Source organism: Micropterus salmoides, unplaced genomic scaffold, assembly GCF_014851395.1.
Source record: "Micropterus salmoides isolate LMB-PRFRI ecotype aquatic unplaced genomic scaffold, ASM1485139v1 Ms_hic_scaffold_10, whole genome shotgun sequence".
Taxonomy (NCBI): Eukaryota; Metazoa; Chordata; class Actinopteri; order Centrarchiformes; family Centrarchidae; genus Micropterus; species Micropterus salmoides.
This window is the reverse complement of record NW_024040041.1, coordinates 27,379,540-27,399,636: the sequence shown is the minus strand read 5'-3', so window position 1 is coordinate 27,399,636 and position 20,097 is coordinate 27,379,540. Positions and strand designations below refer to the sequence as shown.

The 20,097-nt window shown below is 39.5% G+C and overlaps 1 protein-coding gene and 1 non-coding gene across 2 annotated transcripts in view; both read right to left on the bottom strand.

Moving 5' to 3' along the window:
- The window catches only part of kcnh6a (potassium voltage-gated channel, subfamily H (eag-related), member 6a), a 35,520-nt gene extending 18,734 nt beyond the window's left edge, over positions 1–16,786 (bottom strand). Inside the window, exons 1-6 of the mRNA XM_038705873.1 lie at positions 15,775–16,786; positions 12,483–12,713; positions 9,753–9,902; positions 9,158–9,261; positions 8,108–8,417; positions 6,492–6,694 (exon numbers count right to left, since the gene is read on the bottom strand). Coding sequence (XP_038561801.1) covers positions 6,492–6,694; positions 8,108–8,417; positions 9,158–9,261; positions 9,753–9,902; positions 12,483–12,713; positions 15,775–15,850 — 1,074 coding nt within the window. The 5' untranslated portion in view covers positions 15,851–16,786. The remainder of the gene's footprint in view (positions 1–6,491; positions 6,695–8,107; positions 8,418–9,157; positions 9,262–9,752; positions 9,903–12,482; positions 12,714–15,774) is intronic.
- trnac-gca lies at positions 9,957–10,028 on the bottom strand. The gene has a single exon. It is a non-coding gene; the product is annotated as a tRNA-Cys (tRNA).
- Positions 16,787–20,097: the final 3,311 nt, after the last annotated feature.

The window sequence follows — 20,097 nt, the reverse complement described above, 5'->3', positions numbered from 1 at the left end:
AAGCCCGATCTCAAATCATACAGAGCTTGGTCCTGGGAGGTTTCAGGAGATATGTTGAGGCAGATTGGAGTGTACGTTTGGAGGTTTGTGGGGTGAGAAGTTCCTTGAGGTGGGGGGGCTTCACTATGGATGCACTGGTGGGTGAGGAGGAAGAATTTGTAACAGCTTCTGGAGGTTTTTGCCAGGGATCCCGGTGAGGAGCACATTGTAATAGTCCAGCCTGGAGGAGACAGAGGAGTGGACAAGATTTTATGCATCTGCAGGAGTGAGTGTGGGATGGAGTTTGATGATGTTCCTGAGGCTGAAGAATGAGGTCTTGCAGAGATGTTTGATATGAGCCTTTAAGGGCAAACGAGAGTCCATTCTAACACAAAGGTTGATGGCTGATGTTGAAACTGGAATATCTTGTCCAGGTAAGACTGGCAATGACAGAAGACCGGACCTGGTGTGGTGTGCCGACTAAGATGGCTTCATTCTTGGAGCTGTCTACCTGCAGAAAGTTTTGCTTCATCCAAGCCTTTATCTCCTAAAAACAGGGTGGGGCCGAGCACTGAACCTTGAGGGACACCACAGGTGATGTTGTCTGTCAGTGATTTAGCCTCTCCCAAGGCGACATGCTCAGTTCTCCAGGTGAGGAAGAATTATAACGAGTTAAACACAGAGTCAGAAAGACCAATGGTGGAATGTGGACGTGAAGGAGGATGTTGTGGTCCACGGTGCCAAATGCTGCAGTCAAGTCCAGGAGGATGAGAAGGGATGGGGAGTGTCTGCTACCATCAGCAGATCATTTGTGACTTTGACCATAGCTAATTTTTACTGTGGAAAAACATTCTTACTCCCTTTGACGTTAAGGGCTCCGCGATCAAGTTAGCAACAATAAATATACAACGTCTGGTTAGACTTTCAAAATAGTACTTGTTAACATTGCGAAACGTAGCTATTTGGAAAGGGAACATTGTTAATGTTGTGAATTATCTCAATTTGGATAGGTTTAAGCACCTAAAGTGCTTAGTTGGGTTTAGGCAACAAAAGTACTTGGTTAGGTTTAGGAAAGGATCATGGATTGGGTTAAAATAACTACATTATGTATGTCAGTTAGCTTTTGTAACCTTAGTAATGTTAACTTGCGTAACTTAAACAAAACTCAACTCAACAAAACTTTCAGTCTCCTGGTGGAAAGTCTGGTTTCTGGCCCACCATCCACCCCAAAACACCTCCTTAGTCAGACTTTTTTGTTTCCTACACCGACCTAGCATTCAAAAGTGACGCTAAAGGGCTTCCCCCAGTGCATTGAACTATGACGCAAAGGGGCTCCCCTATATGTTACAAACTGACGCCAACGGGTCATTACCATGCATCTGTATGTAAAGACTTGCGAGTGAGAACAGGTTGAAAAATCATATGAAAAACAAATAATTATTCAAAGCAATTTTTATGTCCTAATAAATGTCTGGGGGGGATTAAAATAAATCCACTGAAAATCTAAAGAGATTCAGCAGATATCACACTACAACCTAGAGTGTTTGATAGCTAAAACACCAAAGCATAACCTATACTAACAATAAGATTTCACATCACACTGAACATATCCAAAAGGAAATACTCCAGACAATTAAGAATTTTAATGCAGTTGAATCTGTTTAAATGAAAAATGAAATGGATAATAAAATATTTTCAAAATAATGAAATAATGAAAAAGACATGAGGGAGATTCATAAATTGCCACTAGATACTGCAGTTAATTTAAATAACATGTTATAAAACAGCTACTGAAACAATTTGATTTGCACTGGAGGAAAGTAAAAATATCTCAGCCCTTTGTTTCTTACTAAAAACAAGATTTAAAGGCACACCTCTGGACTAAATTGTTAAGTTGAAGAAGGTCTGAGGAAGAGTGTGTGTGGTCATGTCAACCCGAGACATACCAGAGACAGATAGCTGTAATAACTACTACAGAAACATAACAAAGAGTAAAACGAACCCTACTGAGCAGCAAACACTCCACTGGCACGCCAACACGAAGGACATTTTATCCAGACTTCCACGTGACGTCAGCAGAGTTGAGATAACAAGTAAAGTGTTCTGCCAGGCCTTTTCGGAGGCCTTCTGTTTGTTACAGTCAGTTTTTCCAGGGCCACAGAAGCCACGTTGCTTCCGCATTGTGCAGCGAGTCACAGCCGGCTGTCGATGCCACTCTCCCTCCTGGTGTGAAGAAGTGAGATGTCACCACCACCAAGGCAGCAACATTTAATCGCAAAGCAGTCACAGATGATAATAGTACTGCACAAATAGCATTCATATGTAGGGATCCTTTAATAATAAGTAGGTGCAGAAACTATGCAAGACTAATGCTTATGTTATGTATGTTATGTAAGTGACAGTCAATCATGTCTGTTGCCATTATTTCTGGAGAATACCTTATTACTGTCTGACCTTAACAGAGGATTGTATAATGATGAATTTAAATCCCTGCAGGCAGACTCTATTGTGTGTGTATAGGTTAAGTGCTATCACATTTTGCAGGAATGCTGGGAGTTACAATCATCTAAATTTGGCAGCATTTGCACATTGTGTTCAAATGTTGTGGCAGCTTATATCAAATCAGCCAAACCATTCATGAATTGGGAAACCAAGTAAATAACTTTGTTTGCTTTACACCACAGAATTCACGGGACTCTTCAAAGAAGCAGGTTTGCTGGTTATGTGGATTACTTTGCTGAGTAAAACATGGACCAAATATTTTTAATTCAGTGTTCCATGTTCCAGATTTGAAGGGTTTCAGTCAACACAGTCCTCCATGTTATCCAGGCACCATGCTTATTGTAAAATGTTCTAGGAGGTATAGAACAAAATGTAAAGTGCTTTAAAAATTTGTATGAAAAATCATTTATTTTCCATGAGTCTACTTATCTTACAATAGCTTATTTAACTGTTATTTATCTGTGTAGTTGGGCACCAGCATTATTGCACATTTACGCTCGAACATCATTCGCTCAGATTTGAAATATGTATAGACCTGATCAAAGTGAACAGACTTGTTTGGAGAGTGCTCCTTGTTATAGTAACAGCGTCACTGTATAAGTCATTTCATTTAATGCTGACCTCTTTATTCCACATTGTATTTGTATTTTATGTGAAACTACGTTATACTGCATGACTTTACGTATCTTGACAAGGTTGCCGTTGTAAATGATAATTTGCATTTGGCTTACCTGGTAAATAAATAAAATTATTTGTTCCATTTTTCAACTAAGTTCCACTGAAATCTATTAGCAGGTTTTTGAGCTATCCTGCTAAATAACAAACCAAAAGCCAAAAAATTCATTTCATAATTGCAATCAACCAATGGTTAAAGTGGATGTGTCAATGTGCTATCTCCTATCCAAGTTCAGGGCTATGCAGATGATGTCCAGATAGCCGCCAAAGAAGAGAGCGTTTAAAAACATGCTCGTCAGGACAGATTATTTTCTGGAATGGTCAGGCTTGGAGATTAGGGAAACAAAATGTCCTGTTCTGTACGAGAGTAGGAGGTGGAGGAAATTGGTGGTACCGTTTAAAATCTGAGCAACAAAACCTATATGTGTATATTCTCTCATGAGACATACACTTACCTTGGACACAAAATTAACATTGCAGGAAAGGAAGGAGTAAGTAGACATAATTTTGTTCGAGTTTACCTCCAGGTTGGACTTGATTGACATGAAATGTCCACTACCACTGACTATGAAGTTAGAGGCTATAAGACAAGTGGCGCTGTCTAAAGTACAACATTTGATCTCCAATGTTCATATCCAACAGAAAGTGCTAAGTGAAATGAATAACAAAACAGTGAGCTTAGTGCGAAAGAGGTTTGGACTTAACACACACAGCACCCGCAAAATTATTTTTCATTATAAATGGGAAGGGGGGCTGGGGGGAACAAATGTGATATGGATTTATGCCAGTGAGTGAGCTGACTTGATCTTCCCTGTTCCTGGACTGACCAGGGAGTCAGAGCCCCACTTCCTTGTATACAAAAGAAAACCTAGCAGAAACTTGACATCCAATCCGCTGGTTTTGGTGTCTGGTCAGATTGGCAGGATTTGAACGACCTTTGTGTTTGAACTGGAATATCACTGGAGTGGCTGCGGACTGATTGTGGGACTGTGAGAGTCTCCAAGGATATTCTTACTGACCCCCAGACCCACGTCAGGGCAACAGCCACATACCGTGGTCACAGACACATGCTAATATCTACAGAAGCCCGACGAGCACTTACGGACTTACACCACCACCAACAACATGTCTTCATGTCTTCCTTCTCTGTTTCTCACTCATTTCTTAAGAACACTGTACTCAGTGAGGAAATGGCCAAATTCACAGGAAAAGCCAGATTACAAGTTCTTCCTTATAAACTCATCCTCTCGAGCTTCCGGTTCCTCAATGTCTGCATCAAACTACAGAACAGATTACTTAAACACTGCCACATATCTTGAATTACTGCTATTTTTACAAGAGAATGTAAAAAGCACATCATGACATAATAGTGGACTTTATAGTGAAATACATATCAAACCATTTCTTGCCCTCAGTAAGAATGCACAAACATTTGTTGTGTGAAACCGTCCACGTCTAAGTATTGCAATAGTAATTTTGATACTTTCTCACATCTGCTTGCCATTACACCAGATGTTGTCGTGATTAATGAGGAGTCCAGTGAGGTGTTCGTTCTGGAGGTTGTATGCACCTTTGACTCTAGAATGGAGAAAGCTTTTATGACCAAGGTCATTAAATCTCAACCACTCCTAAACACAATCTCAGAACTAGGGTATAGGTGGCGACTACTTGTTTTCATGTTTGGCAGCCTAGGACACTCAGATAGGCTGGTTGTAAGAGGGCTTCAACAGCTGTGGGTGCCCAAAAAGAGAGCTAAACGGCCTGGCAGAATACTGTGCTCTGTCTGCTATTATCAGTGGCCTCCATATATGGCTGAGACGCTGTTACTTATACCCATGAGAACTGAGTGATATGCTTAGTATCGTGAAGATCTGTGGTTTGTCAGTGGTCCAAGATTTTGTATATATACATTTGACTGCAGCTATATAATACTTGTGTCTGTGTGATTATTTCTTTTAAGTGAACTTAAATAAATTGTGTAAAGTAAAAAATCTCTTCAAGAACTATACTACTACAGATTTTACAAGTTTGAGGTACAGCTACTTTGAATATTACCAGGTTATATTATTACCAGTTTCTGAGATATTCTTCTTCACTAACCGTAAATATTGTTGTTAATATTTCACAAAATTAACGGCTTCAGCGAAGAGTTATTTTGCAGATTCAGTTTTAATATTCATTCAATTGTATTATATTTATGTATTCAGATTAATATTTTTAGGAACGCATGTAAACAAGTGTGCTTCACCTCGATTACACAATGTCTTTTAGACATAGGGGTTTTTAGAAGTGCAGAGGATTATGAAATGCTTCAATTATATCGATATTTCCAATTTTCAGAATTAAACACTAGCAAATTTTAAAAGCAGAAACGTCTCTTGTATTGGAGTATTTTTCCATTCTGGTTCTTCTCCTACTGCTGTGTGTGAGGTAACACAGAGACACTGTGGTGTGATGACAGGTGGCTGATGAGTGTGTTCTGCTTCTGCTGCTGGTGCCATAGATGTCACACCTCAGGTGAGATTATTCTTTCACACTTTCACCCTGTGACTGCAGAAGTCTTCTAGCATCATCAGTGAGCCAGAGGCAATAAACATTCATAGACATCTCAACATAGACAATGCCTGGATGTGACAGTGCAGATCAACTACAATAATGGCCAACAACCTGAACTTACTGACAGGACAACAGGAGAAGAAACTTGAGATGACTGATATTATTTCTTTTTCCAATGAGCAGTGTGACAAATGAGCAGTGTGACAAATCTTTACTTTCAGGAATAGCCAAAAACAGAAAGCAGACAAACCTATTGTGAAACTTTGATACTACATCCTCTAAATATGAGGCTGAACCCGACTTGAAGTTATGCAACAACATTGATCCTACATTTCAAAATAATCCATTCCCCCATCACTAAATCCTTAAATTGTATGATCTTGAAATAAGCAAAAAATACACAAGATGAGATAATTCTGCCTAATAATTTCCAAGAAGTCAACATTGATACCAGAGCAATGATCATTCAGCCTCATTCTGATTCATCATAACATGGATACCTTTATAGAAAACTCTTAAAATAAGGGAAACTGCAACAGCAAGCAGCAACTATCTCAACTTTTCCATTGTAATCCACCCTTAAAGGTCGTTCTATGGGTGCAGGCAGGTCCATTACTAACTTCACCATCATCAAGCAAAATGATGAATGTTCCTTTTTCATTACAGCCATCCTATCATTCAGCTCACAAACAAGCTTGAACATGAAAAAAGTGCAAAGAAAGTAAGATGACATTTATCATCTCTCTTTTATCACTGACATTGTAAAGAACTAATCTTACCTGCGTGACCTGAGTGACCTTCTCTGTGACGTTCTGGGTTCGGTCTTTAATCTTGCTGGGTGCAATTATTTCAATCTCTGTGGGCGAAGGAGGTCTCATCCGGTCCGAACCGAAGGTCAGAGTAACCTGAGGGATACGACCGATGGCCCTATGTCTCATCAGGTCCGAGTCTGACGTGGAGTTCAGAGCGCTTGGCTTCAGATCTGCAGCAGTGAGCAGCAACATTGGCAATTATGACTCAAATGAAGATCAAGGAAAAATATGAACGGTAGTGAGAAAAGAAACACGGACAGAATAAAAAACTAATATCTGAAAATTTATTTGAATGATAACATGATTTTCTTTAATTCGCTATGATGTACTTGTATATCAGTGCATCTAAAAGTGTCCAGGTTTGAGAATAAAAATACAGTTAAAACGTGTTTAGGAACAAGCTGTTTCTTTTCATCCACTATTTACTGCACTCAACCGGGGAATCAGGACAGATTGCATTTCCCCTCAGCCTAAAAGACACAGATGGACAAACAAATACGGTAGAGAAAAAAAAGAAAATGTGGCAGACAGAGTGCAAGTCCAGAGTATAATTGGAACCTGTATCCTGCACAAAAAATATAATTTCCTAACAAAATATTTCCCCTGAGAGAAGAGGGGGACATGTGTTGCACAGTAATGTGTGATTTTAACACAAACAGACCACAAACCCCACACACACACTGACAGAGGGATTGATTAGTGTCTCTACTGGAACAGCCATCAGACTGCTGCGTGTGTTCAGAGAGAAGCTCTCTTTGATACGGATGTTGGAGGTCTTTTCTGCTCTGACAGGAAAGAATCTTTATGAACTAATTGTAGTTTTTGTTCCTCATAAATCATTTTCATCATATCATACATTTTCAGTGTTGTTATAAACATTATACCATGGCCTTGGTAAATATTCATCTCGGATTGGCTGGCAGTTGTGTTTTAAGTTCCTATTACAGGACAATTTGGGGTGTCGCCATTACTTGAGGGTTAAGATGCCAACCATGAACCACAACGTCCATGAGTCAGTCTAGCAGGGGACTTTCGATACATAGCTAAAAAACGCCCAAAAATCAAATACAATGACATTAAACAATGAATTTCAAAGGTGATATATATATATATATTGTTAAATCGGAAAAATTGCATTTCTAACAAATATTTTATACCTGAAGCTAGGGCTGGCGATAATTTAGTCTATCCAATTGTTGTCTAATAATAATAATAATCATATCATAATAACAATATATAATATTGAGATCAGGGTTCACAGCGCTTATGTCAAACTAAATAAGTTTAATTTAACATTTCCAACCAATGTAACCAAATCAACCAAAAACATGTGGATAATGCTGCAAGTTTGGTGGTTTAGAATTATACAGCGTTTAATTAAACAGAAGTTTAATTGGATAAAATAAAATGTTAAAACACACAGTTCACTAATATGATCAAATCGTGTACTGTAAAGATATTTTAGTATTAGAGACAAATAAAGCACATTTAACCTAAAGCAGTAATAGGCTACTAAGAGTAATTCTATATTTTAACCTCAAATTCTCTCTGAGATGCTCACAGCGTCCCAGTCAGACACTCACTGCTGTTGGTTCGAGGGTCTCCAGTTGGACTGTGCCATTCTGCCCTGATGCCATCAATGTCATCCAGTGACGAGGCACGTCGAAGGCTGCGGATGCTGTCCCTAGAACAGCTCCGAGGTAAAGTCCCTCTGGGAAAAGGGATGCCCGGGTCCAGGCGGTCTGTCAGCAGGGAACGCTGCTTGGTGGAGGACTGGGCTGCAGGGGAGGGAGGATCCAGGTCCTGTTCTATCAGAGCTTCTGTCTCAGACTGCATGCAGCTCTCCTTGGACGGGATCCGAAATTCTTTGAGAGGGACTTCCTCGCTGTTTGGCTGTCAAGGACAAAGAGCAGGAGGCCATGTCTCAGGTGTTAAAAATTGTTAAAAAATTCAAAATTAAACGCTATCATTATTTCTTAGAAAATGATTATCTGTCAGCAGTTTTCTGAAAATTACTTGTGTTTTGCAAATCAGGCAACCAAATGTGTAGCCTACAAAACAGAGTAGACCTGCAAGTCCTTATGTGTACATTTGCCTGACTTGGCCCAGTATACTTTCTGTTGCCATACCGTGGATACTGTCGGAAAATAGTTTCTCACTCAAGTGATTCTACAGACAGAAAGTAAGGGAAGATAAATTCAACAATGGCTGATATTTTTTTTCTCTCTTTCTTCCCTTTGGTGTCTTTAGTGCTGGGAAATCAGTCCCTGAATTTCAAACAACGCTCACTGCTATTTAAGGCAGCCTACATGTGAAACTGGCTGCACAGTGCATGTTTAATGGTCAGAATTTCATATGTGAAAAGCCTATGCCAGAAGAGTTGCGTGCTTCATGCATGTGTGAAGAACACTTAAGTCTGTGAAAAGGCAATATAAGCAGTAAGATAATAAATTCTGTCATTGTAAAGGCCATGCATATTAGATATCTAGTATTATTTTTTTTGTATTTTTTTATACAGATTTTAGTTATTGTCACATGTCAGTACAGCAGAATGCAAGGCATGCATACATACACACGCATCCTGCATTGCAAGATCTCTTGTGCTTGCTGTAAGTGTGTGTACACCACCTCACCTGCAGGTAGTCCACTACCACTCCTTCAAATTGATCTTTGGAAAGTGAAGGTCGTCGCATGGACCGCAGCACCGGCAGCCTCATCTTCAACCTGCGATTCTGGCCTGAGGGGCAAACTGTGTGCTCAGCTCATTCATTATCAAAACTCTATGTACTCTCAAAACTTTATGTACTACAAATTATGTTCATATACATTTATTTTCTACTACCCAAAATATGTTTTTGAAGACACTTTTGCCTGGACTAGGTTTTTTCTTACTGCATCAGACAGAGCATTCTTTTTATACATGTATCTGTAAAATGCTTACTGACAAGGTTTCTCAGTTAGTAATTTCTACTATGTCCATGACTGGAAACTAAATCCATGGTGTAGTTAATAATTAAAATGTCAATGCTGACCACTAAGTTGACTTGTGACACAAATTGACTAATGTAAATCAGTGAAGCAAAATAGTTACATGCGAGCATACGGTAATTCATAATTCATATTTCCAGTTGCAAAAATCATATGTCTAAGTTTATCTCAGGAAAGACTTAGCTTCCCAAAAGCTGAATGTATACTGGCATGGTATAAGGCAAATGTTGAAGGCTTTACAGTAAATCCATCCCTGGGCGACTCTCTGCCTGAGGCCTGACTTCTTGAGAGTTCGATCAATCAGCTCCTGGAAGTCGAGGATGAACATGATGACAATTCCTTCCTCGTTTTTTACAGGGACAATGTCCACCAGGCATGGTCTGCATGTCCCTTCAGACAGAGAGAGGGAGAGAAACAGATAATGGCAGAAATCTAAAGGAAAGCAGGGGGCACTCGGATTTGAACCGGGGACCTCTTGATCTGCAGTCAAATGCTCTACCACTGAGCTATACCCCCACACTCATCAAGCGTCACTACTATCTGATCTTTTTTATGAGGCCATGCTTTAAAGGAAGGTCATGAGGGAGGAAACCACAGGAGGGAGGGAGAAAAAGAGAGAGAATTGGAGGTGGGAAAAAGGAGGGACAGAGTTCAAACACTGAAAGCTAAAAGAGGTTAAATGAGCAACACTTCCGTCAGGTCTAACTTCACTCTGCAATCAGTGTGGTCTAAAAATAGAAACGGAGGAGGGAGCAGATCACACAAACACGCACACATACATACAGAGGACCATTTGTGCACACACACTGAGTGCCTGCATTTAGTCCCATTCACACATCCACTCTGAAACAACTCTGACAGGAATTTAGTCTGGAGGTAAAGAAAAAAAACAGCCTTTGAGAGCAGCAGACTTGTCCTGAATCACATTGTATCCGCTTGTTCGCAAATTTTTCTGCCTGTTCAGTCTGGGAGCACAGTAGGAAGAAGGACACAAAACAAATAGATGCTTAGTGGATTTGAGTTGGCATGCTGATCGCATTTCCATGACAACAGCGCTCTAGACTGCACGCCCCATGCCCAAACGGCCAGAGTGACAAAAGACACGTGCATGTATGTGTATATAAGAAGACAGTAACTATATTTGTGTTTATGGTGGAAGACTGTTTCTGCCTTCGGTGCCTCTGTGCATGTGACATATGAACTGGTTTAGAAGGAATTTAAAGGTTGCAGTTGACAAATCAGAGGCAAAATGCAGCTGGAGGCAAAACCTGCAACCGGTGGAAGCATTCAGAAGTAAGAGAGTCAAGAGGAAATTAAGCTTTGAGAGAACAGAACGTTCAGTAAAATGCCACAGTATGAAACGTGGATCAAAACTTTAAATGTCTGTCTCGCTGTGTTATTTCTTTCTGTTCTTTCACTCACTTCTGTTATTACAATTTTAACATCACCATCTCTCCACTTTTCATTACTTCTTGCTTCCCAATCTGAGATATTGGTTTGCACGTAACCTTTCTAATATCGAATCCTTGCACTAAAAATAAAATACAGGTTGAGAATGTGAAAGAAGGCATGGGAAAGATGGTTGAGGAGGAAGGGGAGTAGTAATTAAGGTTATACCAACAAACCAATATGGCAGAACAGGAGAGGCAATCAACAGGACCAGGTCTTAAAAAGAGATTAAGAATATAAAGCAGGGACTGACCACCTGGTCTCCCTGGGAAGGTGACTCACACACCAGGTCTGATTAGAAAACGTGACTGATTTTCAAGATCATGGAAAACTGTAGTGGTTTGCAAAAACCATGGCGGGTCAGCGTGAATGGTCAGAAAATCTGAATGGGATTCTGTTTGAACTAATTAACAACAGAAATGTGAAGGGAAGTCTTGATGGACTCAGTTAGGATTTTAAAAGCCTTCTGCATCTTCCTGGAAAAAGGCATATTTTCTTTTCTTCTTCCTTAAATGACTTTAAGAGTATTTATGCCAAGATCATCAAAGTTCACCTAGCACATCCACACTGACACCTGATTGTTATTAAAATAAATTGTCAGAATGCTTTTAGTGAAATGTCTACTGGATGGATTGCTATGAAATTGGGAATAAGACATCCATGGCTCCCAGAGGATGTAACTTAATGACTTTGGAGATACCCTTGAATTTTCCTCTAGTGCCGCCATAAGGTACACCTTTTTTGGTTTTGAGTGTCTCAACATATATAGGATGAATTGCCACGAAATTTGGTACACACATTTTTATCCCTATCACAATTAACTGTAATTGATCCCTTGTTGTAAATGACTAAGTTAGCACCAACATCATGCTACCATGCTTGTATGTTATGTTATGTAACAGTATGTTAACATTGACATGTCAACATGCTGATGTTAGCACAACCCTGTACCTTAGTGGACTACACCCTAAAAGAGCTGCTAGCATGGCTGTTGACTCTTAGGCTTGTTTGACATTAAATCATTTCTGGTACACGAGTGAAACATCAGTAACTCATAGTAACGAGATTGTTGGGACTAGATCCTAAACATATACTATTTATACTATTCTAAAAAATCTCTTAGGCCTAGATAATTTAACATTTCGCCTTAGCTGTTGCAAATTTTCCCTCACTTTGTTGTATGCTAAAACCTAAATGTTACCAAATGAGCACAGGGGCACACAACATGCTGGATACAACTTTTCATTACTTTTCCCATCCAAATACCAGAAATTGAGAGCAGTGACTCATTAGATGTTTTTAAATGTCCGAAATAAGAACAAATGACTGAATGACAGTTAGGGTAATAGTCTGAATTAGGATCTGTCCAATCAGGTTTCTTGTCAGAAAAGACAAAACAGTGGAACATATGGATGATTAGGCCAGATTCTGTGATGTCCAGAATGCTGAGGTTGCAAATAGGCTCACAGGGGTTTTTAATTCTCTACCTTCTTCCTCCTTGTATTTGCTCCTGAGTCTTACCTTCCTTATCGTAGTAGAGGATCTCCACCTTACGCTCCTCTGAGCCAAGCAGGGCCTGTGCCAGCTGGGCCAGGGCGCTCTTCATGGTGCCAGGCCCCACTAAGAACTGACAGGTACAGGGCTGCTGCATGATCTCTGCCCTGGCGAAACCAAACATCTGGCAGAAGCCTTCGTTGCAATAGATGATGCCACAGTTCTTCATCTGTGCATTGGCGATCAGAAACTTGCGATCTTAAGGAAAGAAGATACTTAGTGTCACATTCCTGCTTAAAAAGGCAAGAAACCAAAGTGGAAATGTGTGGGTTGAAGATGCAAATGTAGTAATGTCAGAAATTAAGTTGCATGAATATTTAATTATAACAATATACATTTTCAACTCCATGGTTTAGTATTTAAATAAAGCAAATGTAAAACTTAATAGATAATCAGTATAGATATCAACAAATTAGGGAATGTTTGTAACAAATTCAAAAATGGCCCAGAGATTGGTCACCTCATGATAGAGAAATGTCAAGTCAAGTCAATTTCTTTTATTTAGGTTAACATTACAAATCACAAATTTGCCTATTATCAAAACTGATTTTTCATTTCCAGGAATCAGGAATGAAAGAGTGGGGAAGTTTAGCTTTAGTTGTGACTATCTTACCAGCTTGCTTTAACAGGGTGTGTATCTAGCTCTTTACAGTTACACACTGTTCTATAAGAATTTATATTTTATTTCTATGGCAGAACATTTTAAATGGTAAAAAAATGTTTTTGACTGCTTTTTGGCTTGGATGACAGTAAGCCTAATCGTGCCTGATTAAAATGATCACATTAGATACATCATTGATTATTTGGCAGGGGGTATTCATAATACAGTTATAGTTTCCCTGTTTGATTTAATCAAATACACTTAAGTGCAAAATCTTCTGCATGGTTTTGTAGCCTCAACTCGACAATCAGCTGGAGTGGAACTAGCGTTAATGAAGTCCACCTTTTCATGGTGCTAATGTTATTATCGTCACCATTTCTCCCAAGGGACTCAGGAGGAGCAGGTGGGCACATCAGAGGCTTTGTGGAAATTTACTGGGTGTTGATGTATGTCAGAAATAGCCTGTAAAATTGTACCTGGCATTTTTTAATTAAACTGGAATTAACCACATGTTTACCCATATGCTTATACTGTTAGATTATATTATTGTCTATTTATTATTTCTATTTTCTTGTCTCTATTTATGCTGCAGACTGTGTGAATTCATTTTTTTGCTTGTTTTATATGGTTTTAGGTGTGATTTAATGTGTTGTTTAAATTTTTAGTTATTTATCTATGATCTTTGAATGTTAATGAATGCTGTAGCAGTGTGTCCATATATATGGGATATATTAGGGCAGCCCACCCAGTGACCCAAACATATTTGCCTTGACCCCAAAACAAATAAATTGGGGGAAAATACTTCTCTTATTGGATGTTAGCTCAATGCAATCCTGTATAGCAGTGGACTGATACTGGCCACCACCAAACACTGTGGCTGTACAGTGTCAGGTGGAAACTGGACCAAGTAATGTTTTTTCCTGTGATGTCAAACCTTTAATGCTGAGTATCTACGAGTTACTCTGCACTCAGAAAAATCCTTAATAGTAATTCCAAGCTCAAATACCATCCAGGTCCTGTTATTGATGATTGTAATGTACGTGGCACAAGTAACAGCCACTATTCCAAAAAACATTGTCCACCATGAAAGTGAAGTAGGACAGTTTTGTTCGAAAGGCTGCTAATGGGGGAATTCAATGAGCTGAATGAAAAGTTAATACATATGCAGCCTCTGACTGGCCCTTTTATAATCCTGTGGTGGAACTGGGTTAAACAACTCTCCCTGTTTGTTGCCCACACATATAAGAGGAGGGGACTCTTCTCTCAGTCACTCTGTTTAAAGTAAATGGGTGAGCTCCTCTTGTGGAAACAAATCCTGTCCAAAGTCATTATCTGGGTCTCAAAGCGGAAACACTGATCGTCACACTGTTGCTTAGCAGCACCGCTGTTGCACATGCACTCACCTGGTCGTGCGTGGCTGCACGTGCACACATACACACTAACAGACATACAGTAGAGGGATTACATAATAGAGCTTTTTTAAAGGCGCTTCATAGATTCATGCAAATCTTATCAGACTGAAACTGATTGACAGCAATCAACTATGTTCACATGATTGGTCAGTATCTGATCAGGACGTCAGGGTTATTTTCACTGTAAGTGGTCCATAGTGAGATACAGGTAAGTGGAAATGTATCAAAAACAAAAGGGAAAAGCTAACTTGAAATGTGGACAGAAAAGCCGACTATGTTTATACTCCATTAAACATAGCCTGTTATGTTTTGTAGCATTTTAAACAAGAAATTGTATTAGCAAAGATGTATATGACTGATGTGTGATGTGTAATGGACAAAATATGAGTTTTAGGTCAAAAGAAAACATCAAATGTGACACCCGTGTTTTGTCACAGGCCTTAGTGGATGCAGGAAAAATATTTCTTTCTCTCTAAATGTGTGAGAATTGGTCTCTTTTTGCAGCCAGTGGAAGCTGTGAGCTAATGGATCATAATGTAAGACATGAGGTGAGCACTCACAAACAAACACATGCAGGTGCAATAACCCTAAAACATAAAAGGAGCAGTGGGGTTTTATATCAGTGAGGTTGACAGCCGTCAAACTCACTGATGTAAAAAGATAAGATATTCCAGTGTAACATAAACAGCCATTCAGTCTGCCACCTGTTCAGGCAATGAAGGAGTGTAAATGAATTTGAACAAAATATAACCGACCAGCCATTTGAAAAATAAAAGATACAGGAGGTATGACTAACTTTACTAACTAACTAATCGGAGAAAAAAACAACACCTAAAAAATATGCTTTGGCACCAAAGTAACAAGATTTCATCCACATTTTTCATCACTATAATTTAAAATTACACTCAACCCTGTTCTATTGGCAACAGCCTGATATAAATATTGATGTGCTGTTGGCCCACTGCTGATGATCACCATAAGCTGTCAGAAATCCTTTTATAAGGGACTGAGAACATTATTACCCCTGTTTCAACACAGGATGTAGCTAATGGAGGGCAAACTATGAACTCACTTTTTCTTTGCACACCAAACAGGTGTTCACACATCATTAACCATTAACCCATTATCAAAATGAATGATAAAGTTGGCAATGTAAGATGTTTAAAAGTGACAAAATGTGCACATTTTGAACGCTTGAACGTTTTGTTTGTTGTCATATAACTTAACTAATTTCACGTGCACTTACTTTGCTCGTCGAATTTCCTGATGATAGTGTCCAGGTAGGTGTTCTGGAGCGCAACATGACCGCGTCTCACAGGCATTTTGGTGCTGAGAAAAAAGACTTCTCCGACACATGAACCTTAATAGTTTTAAAAATGTATATATAAATATAATGGAAAAAGAGGTTTCAAGTGCCACCTGTGAATAACAACAATCTGCTTCCACTTGGAGGACGAGCGTCAAAAGCAGATGTTTGATTTCTCACGGAGCCTGCAGCTGATGGTGACGGATGAAGCGCTGGAGGATGATGGAGAGGAGCTCTGGTTGCCAGGGCGATAGCAGATGCAGGATGTTACATGCTGAAAATGTGGGGTAAAAAAGTAGTCTAAAATACTGCAAACGCCATGTCAAACATCCCTTCACCTCTAAAAAGAAAAACAAAGAGTACAATCAATCCCACAGTTTGGTGTCCTCTAGTCGGTGAAGGGAACCTGTTTTGGGAGAAGAGGTTGGGAACAGAAGCTGAGGAGAGCAGGATATCTCTGGTTTTTTTTTTTTTATAAACGCAGAATTATCTCTCAAGTTTGGACACGGCGGAGAAGAAGCTCCTATTAGCCAGATTCCCTGGATCCACTGTCCCTCCACCGCCTCGAAGCTCGATAAGAGCGGCTGTCGGCAGTGTTGTCAGTCTAAGTTAACCAGGACAAAAACGGAAAGGACTTTTGATAGACTTTCAAAATAAAGACACATACTTCTCTTCTTTTTCTCTGAACACAAGCCTGCAGAAATAAGTTAAGATGATGTTTGTTTCAAGATCTCTGTAAGGTGAACACTCTCAGGATCCTGTCAACCAGTGTATATCAAATCGGATAATCAGATCAAGCTTTTTGTGAAAAATGTGTGTTTTATGTCAGTTCAGTTACCACATCTTGTATGTTCCAGGTCAGGCTTTCTCCTGAAGATCTTCCTTTAAAAATGCATCTAAGAAGCTCACTCCCTGTAACGTTTGGAAATCAAAGCTATCATCAACCTTTCTGTTGTCAGACTCAAGCTCTCCTCACACATGAGGATTGCCCCCACTTTTATGTCTCTCTTGAAATCTGTCTCCAACAGCCCACTGTCTCCTCCAGACGCACTCCTCACTCCCAGTATCATTGATAACCATCCAGCCTACACAGCTGGCTTGTTTTCTAACAATCACTGCTTGTTCTTGCATATTGTTTGTATTGCCTCACATTAAAGTTGGGGTAACTGACTCTAAACCAAAACAAATCTTTTTGGCAAATTTAACAAATATCTCCTCACGGTCCACTAGATGTCCGTTTTGTATGTGTGCTGGATCTGTAAATGGGAAACAAACAAGGTGGCCTGCCACCCCGCCACAGAACACTATTTCCTACATTTTCCTTCTGCGCCATGACCTCCACACTCCCAGCCAGTTCTGGATCGCCATCCCCGGCTTTTATTCCGTCACCATTCCCTTTCGTCAATAAAAAAACCTTATTATCACTACTGACTTAATTCTGCATTTGAGTCAAGCAAGGTAAAACACAATGAATCTTTTTTTTAAATTTTAGAATATATAGAGGTAATCTGTAATAAATGTTGGGATTATAAAAAAGACATCAGGGCAAAGATTTAGGGGTACTGTACTAAATGTTGGGGTATGTTGGGATTAGGGGGCTTTGAATGACTTAATAATACTTTAACAGAAGCTATTTCTTAATAACGGGATATTTTATTTTGAAATCTGTGTCCTGAATTAATGTTTACTCTATTGTGGGCTACTTGACAGTGGTCTGACACTGATAGAGTGCAGACCCTCATGAATCTACTCTGCTTCACTTTACATCACAAGTCTTTAGGCTCAAAATAGCGGCATCCTCTTGCTTGTGGCTGCCATCACACTTCTGGAGTATTATATTAATCTATAGTACTGATAAGCTTTAAAATGGCGCTCTTGTATCATATAGTTGTCTGTGTACGTGTGTTGTCATGTCCCCTTTAAATATAAAGAAACTTTTTTGGTTTGCATGTTAAAGCTGTTTCTTTCTCTGAACAACAGGAAGAACTGGGCATGCAAATGCCACTATAGCAAAAACAGAGCTGTCAAAACACAAAAGGGTCAACAATTTAAAAAGGTGAGTGTTAACAGGAGTGGAAACCCACAGTCTTACAGACATGCAAACTTCAGGGAACTTGAGTCACATGACTTGATTTGAGGTCAAAGTGTTTTACCTGGGTCTAAAAAGACTTAAAGGACTCCGTTCTCTCCCTGAAACCAAAAAGAAGACACTGAGCTGGCACAAGCTACATATTCAGAAACAGTGCAGCCGTTCCAAGCCAGAGTTTCAAGTGTATACCTACTTAAAAGTCTCATGGAGAGGCTCCAAATGTCTTTTTAACACACACACGCTGCACATTGTTAGTTTTGTTTGGGAATAGCTACCACTGAAGAGTTTCACTGACCAACTAGGCTGAGTGACATTTACTGACTTAGTGGTATTTACAGCTCAGTATCTTGGCGGATCCTACCATACTTCCACCAATCGCAACACTAACACGACACCTGCATTCATTGTCTAAATCTAAAATCCATAATGATATTCATTCCAATGGATATTTGAGCCAATGGATAGCTGAGTGTAGATGTGACCTATTAAAATAAAGACCATTAGGAGACTGTTCATGAGTGACCTATACATCTGAGAAAATAAAAGTAGTTGCTATGATCACATGTTCACTGATACAGTGGTTCAGTCTGTAAAGGGTGTCTGGAGATCAGAGGGAATGTGGCTTCATGGTCCGGCAGACGGGCTGAGGTGGTTGCTCTGTGTTTTGTCTCAATTGCCTTGATGAAATGGGGGCTAAAATTAACCCATGGTCCCTTGGTGTGAGAGCCAAGTAAGACAGGAATGTGCACTAAAGAGGGCAGCGAAAGACAAAGAGCCCTAAAGACAAAGAGCCCTGGCTCCAACACTGGATGATACATGTGAGTTTGGAGGACCTGCAGCATCCCTCTGATTGTTTCCTCATATAAGCATTTAAGTTTTTTTTTTACCTTCACCAAGGATGTTTTCGGTTCTTTTTGTCTTTTTGTTTGTGTGTTTCTTAGTCAGCTAGATATCTAACTTGAAATTAGCACTAGAAGTTTTTGAGTGGATCAACATCTGGGTGGTGATCCAGGAATATTGAAGGGCATATCTTAACATTTTTGTTAATGGCACATGTCTGGCACATCCTATAATTATCCATCACAATGTATTTTCTCAATTTATCAATTAATAGCTTGATCCATAAAATGTCACAAAGAGTAAAAAATGCGCCTGTCACAATTTCCTTAAGATGATTTTGAGATATGTTGTTTTATCCAATCAGCAGTCCAAAACCCAAATGGACACAAAAATGGACAATCAAAAAAAGCATATCCATGTAGCAATAAATCGGTTTATTATTGTTTCAACTCAAGTGTATTTTGATGCAGTTTCAGGTCAGATGCAGATTTCCATCCATCCATCCATCTTCTATATCCACTTATCCACGCAGGGTAGCTTGGATTGCTGAAGCCAATGAGAAACAATTGTATTGGAAATATGAAAATATTACTTTACATTTAAGGGTATTTGCATTGTGCCTATAGTTCCTGGACTCCATGCTTGTGTCTTTCAACAAAAAGTGTTGGGATTTTCTAAGGAGACTAGGTGACTGTATGTTTTCTATAGCTTAGATGACAGCTGTTGTCATCCTCCGCTAGCTGTGGAAAGATAATGAGCTTAAAAATGCCAATCTCCGTCACCTTCCACCCCTTCCAGGCACTGTGAAACAGCAATGGACAGGAAAGTGTTTTAGAGCCAGACATCTGGGCCAAAGTCCCGACCGCTTGAGAGTTTTATCTGCCTGGAATTCCTTCAGCTCAGGGTCGCCTTCAGTGCAGACCTGAGATCCTCCATTCCTCTGATAAGGTTTGACAAAACAGATACATACTGTACTTTACACACACTCAGTTACAGATTTACAGTTTAATACACACATCACCCAAAAGAGAGAAGAGAATACTAGAAGAGCATGTTTTTCTACAGAGGCATGGGAGACGTACTTGACGCTATTATGCATTTCTCTCAAATATTGCGGAGCTCAAGTTTGAAAAGTTTTTTGTGATGACTTGAATAAAATTTTTAGCACCTAATGCCTCGTCTATGTGCGGGCTGGAAAGCTTGGATATCTGGATTACCATGTTGGGTCTTTAAAAGCATTGAAATCACTTGTAACTTTAATTTACACAAATGTTTAGTTTGGCAAATGATAATGATGCTTAGACGACTTGTGTTTTTTGACCATATTAAGAAGT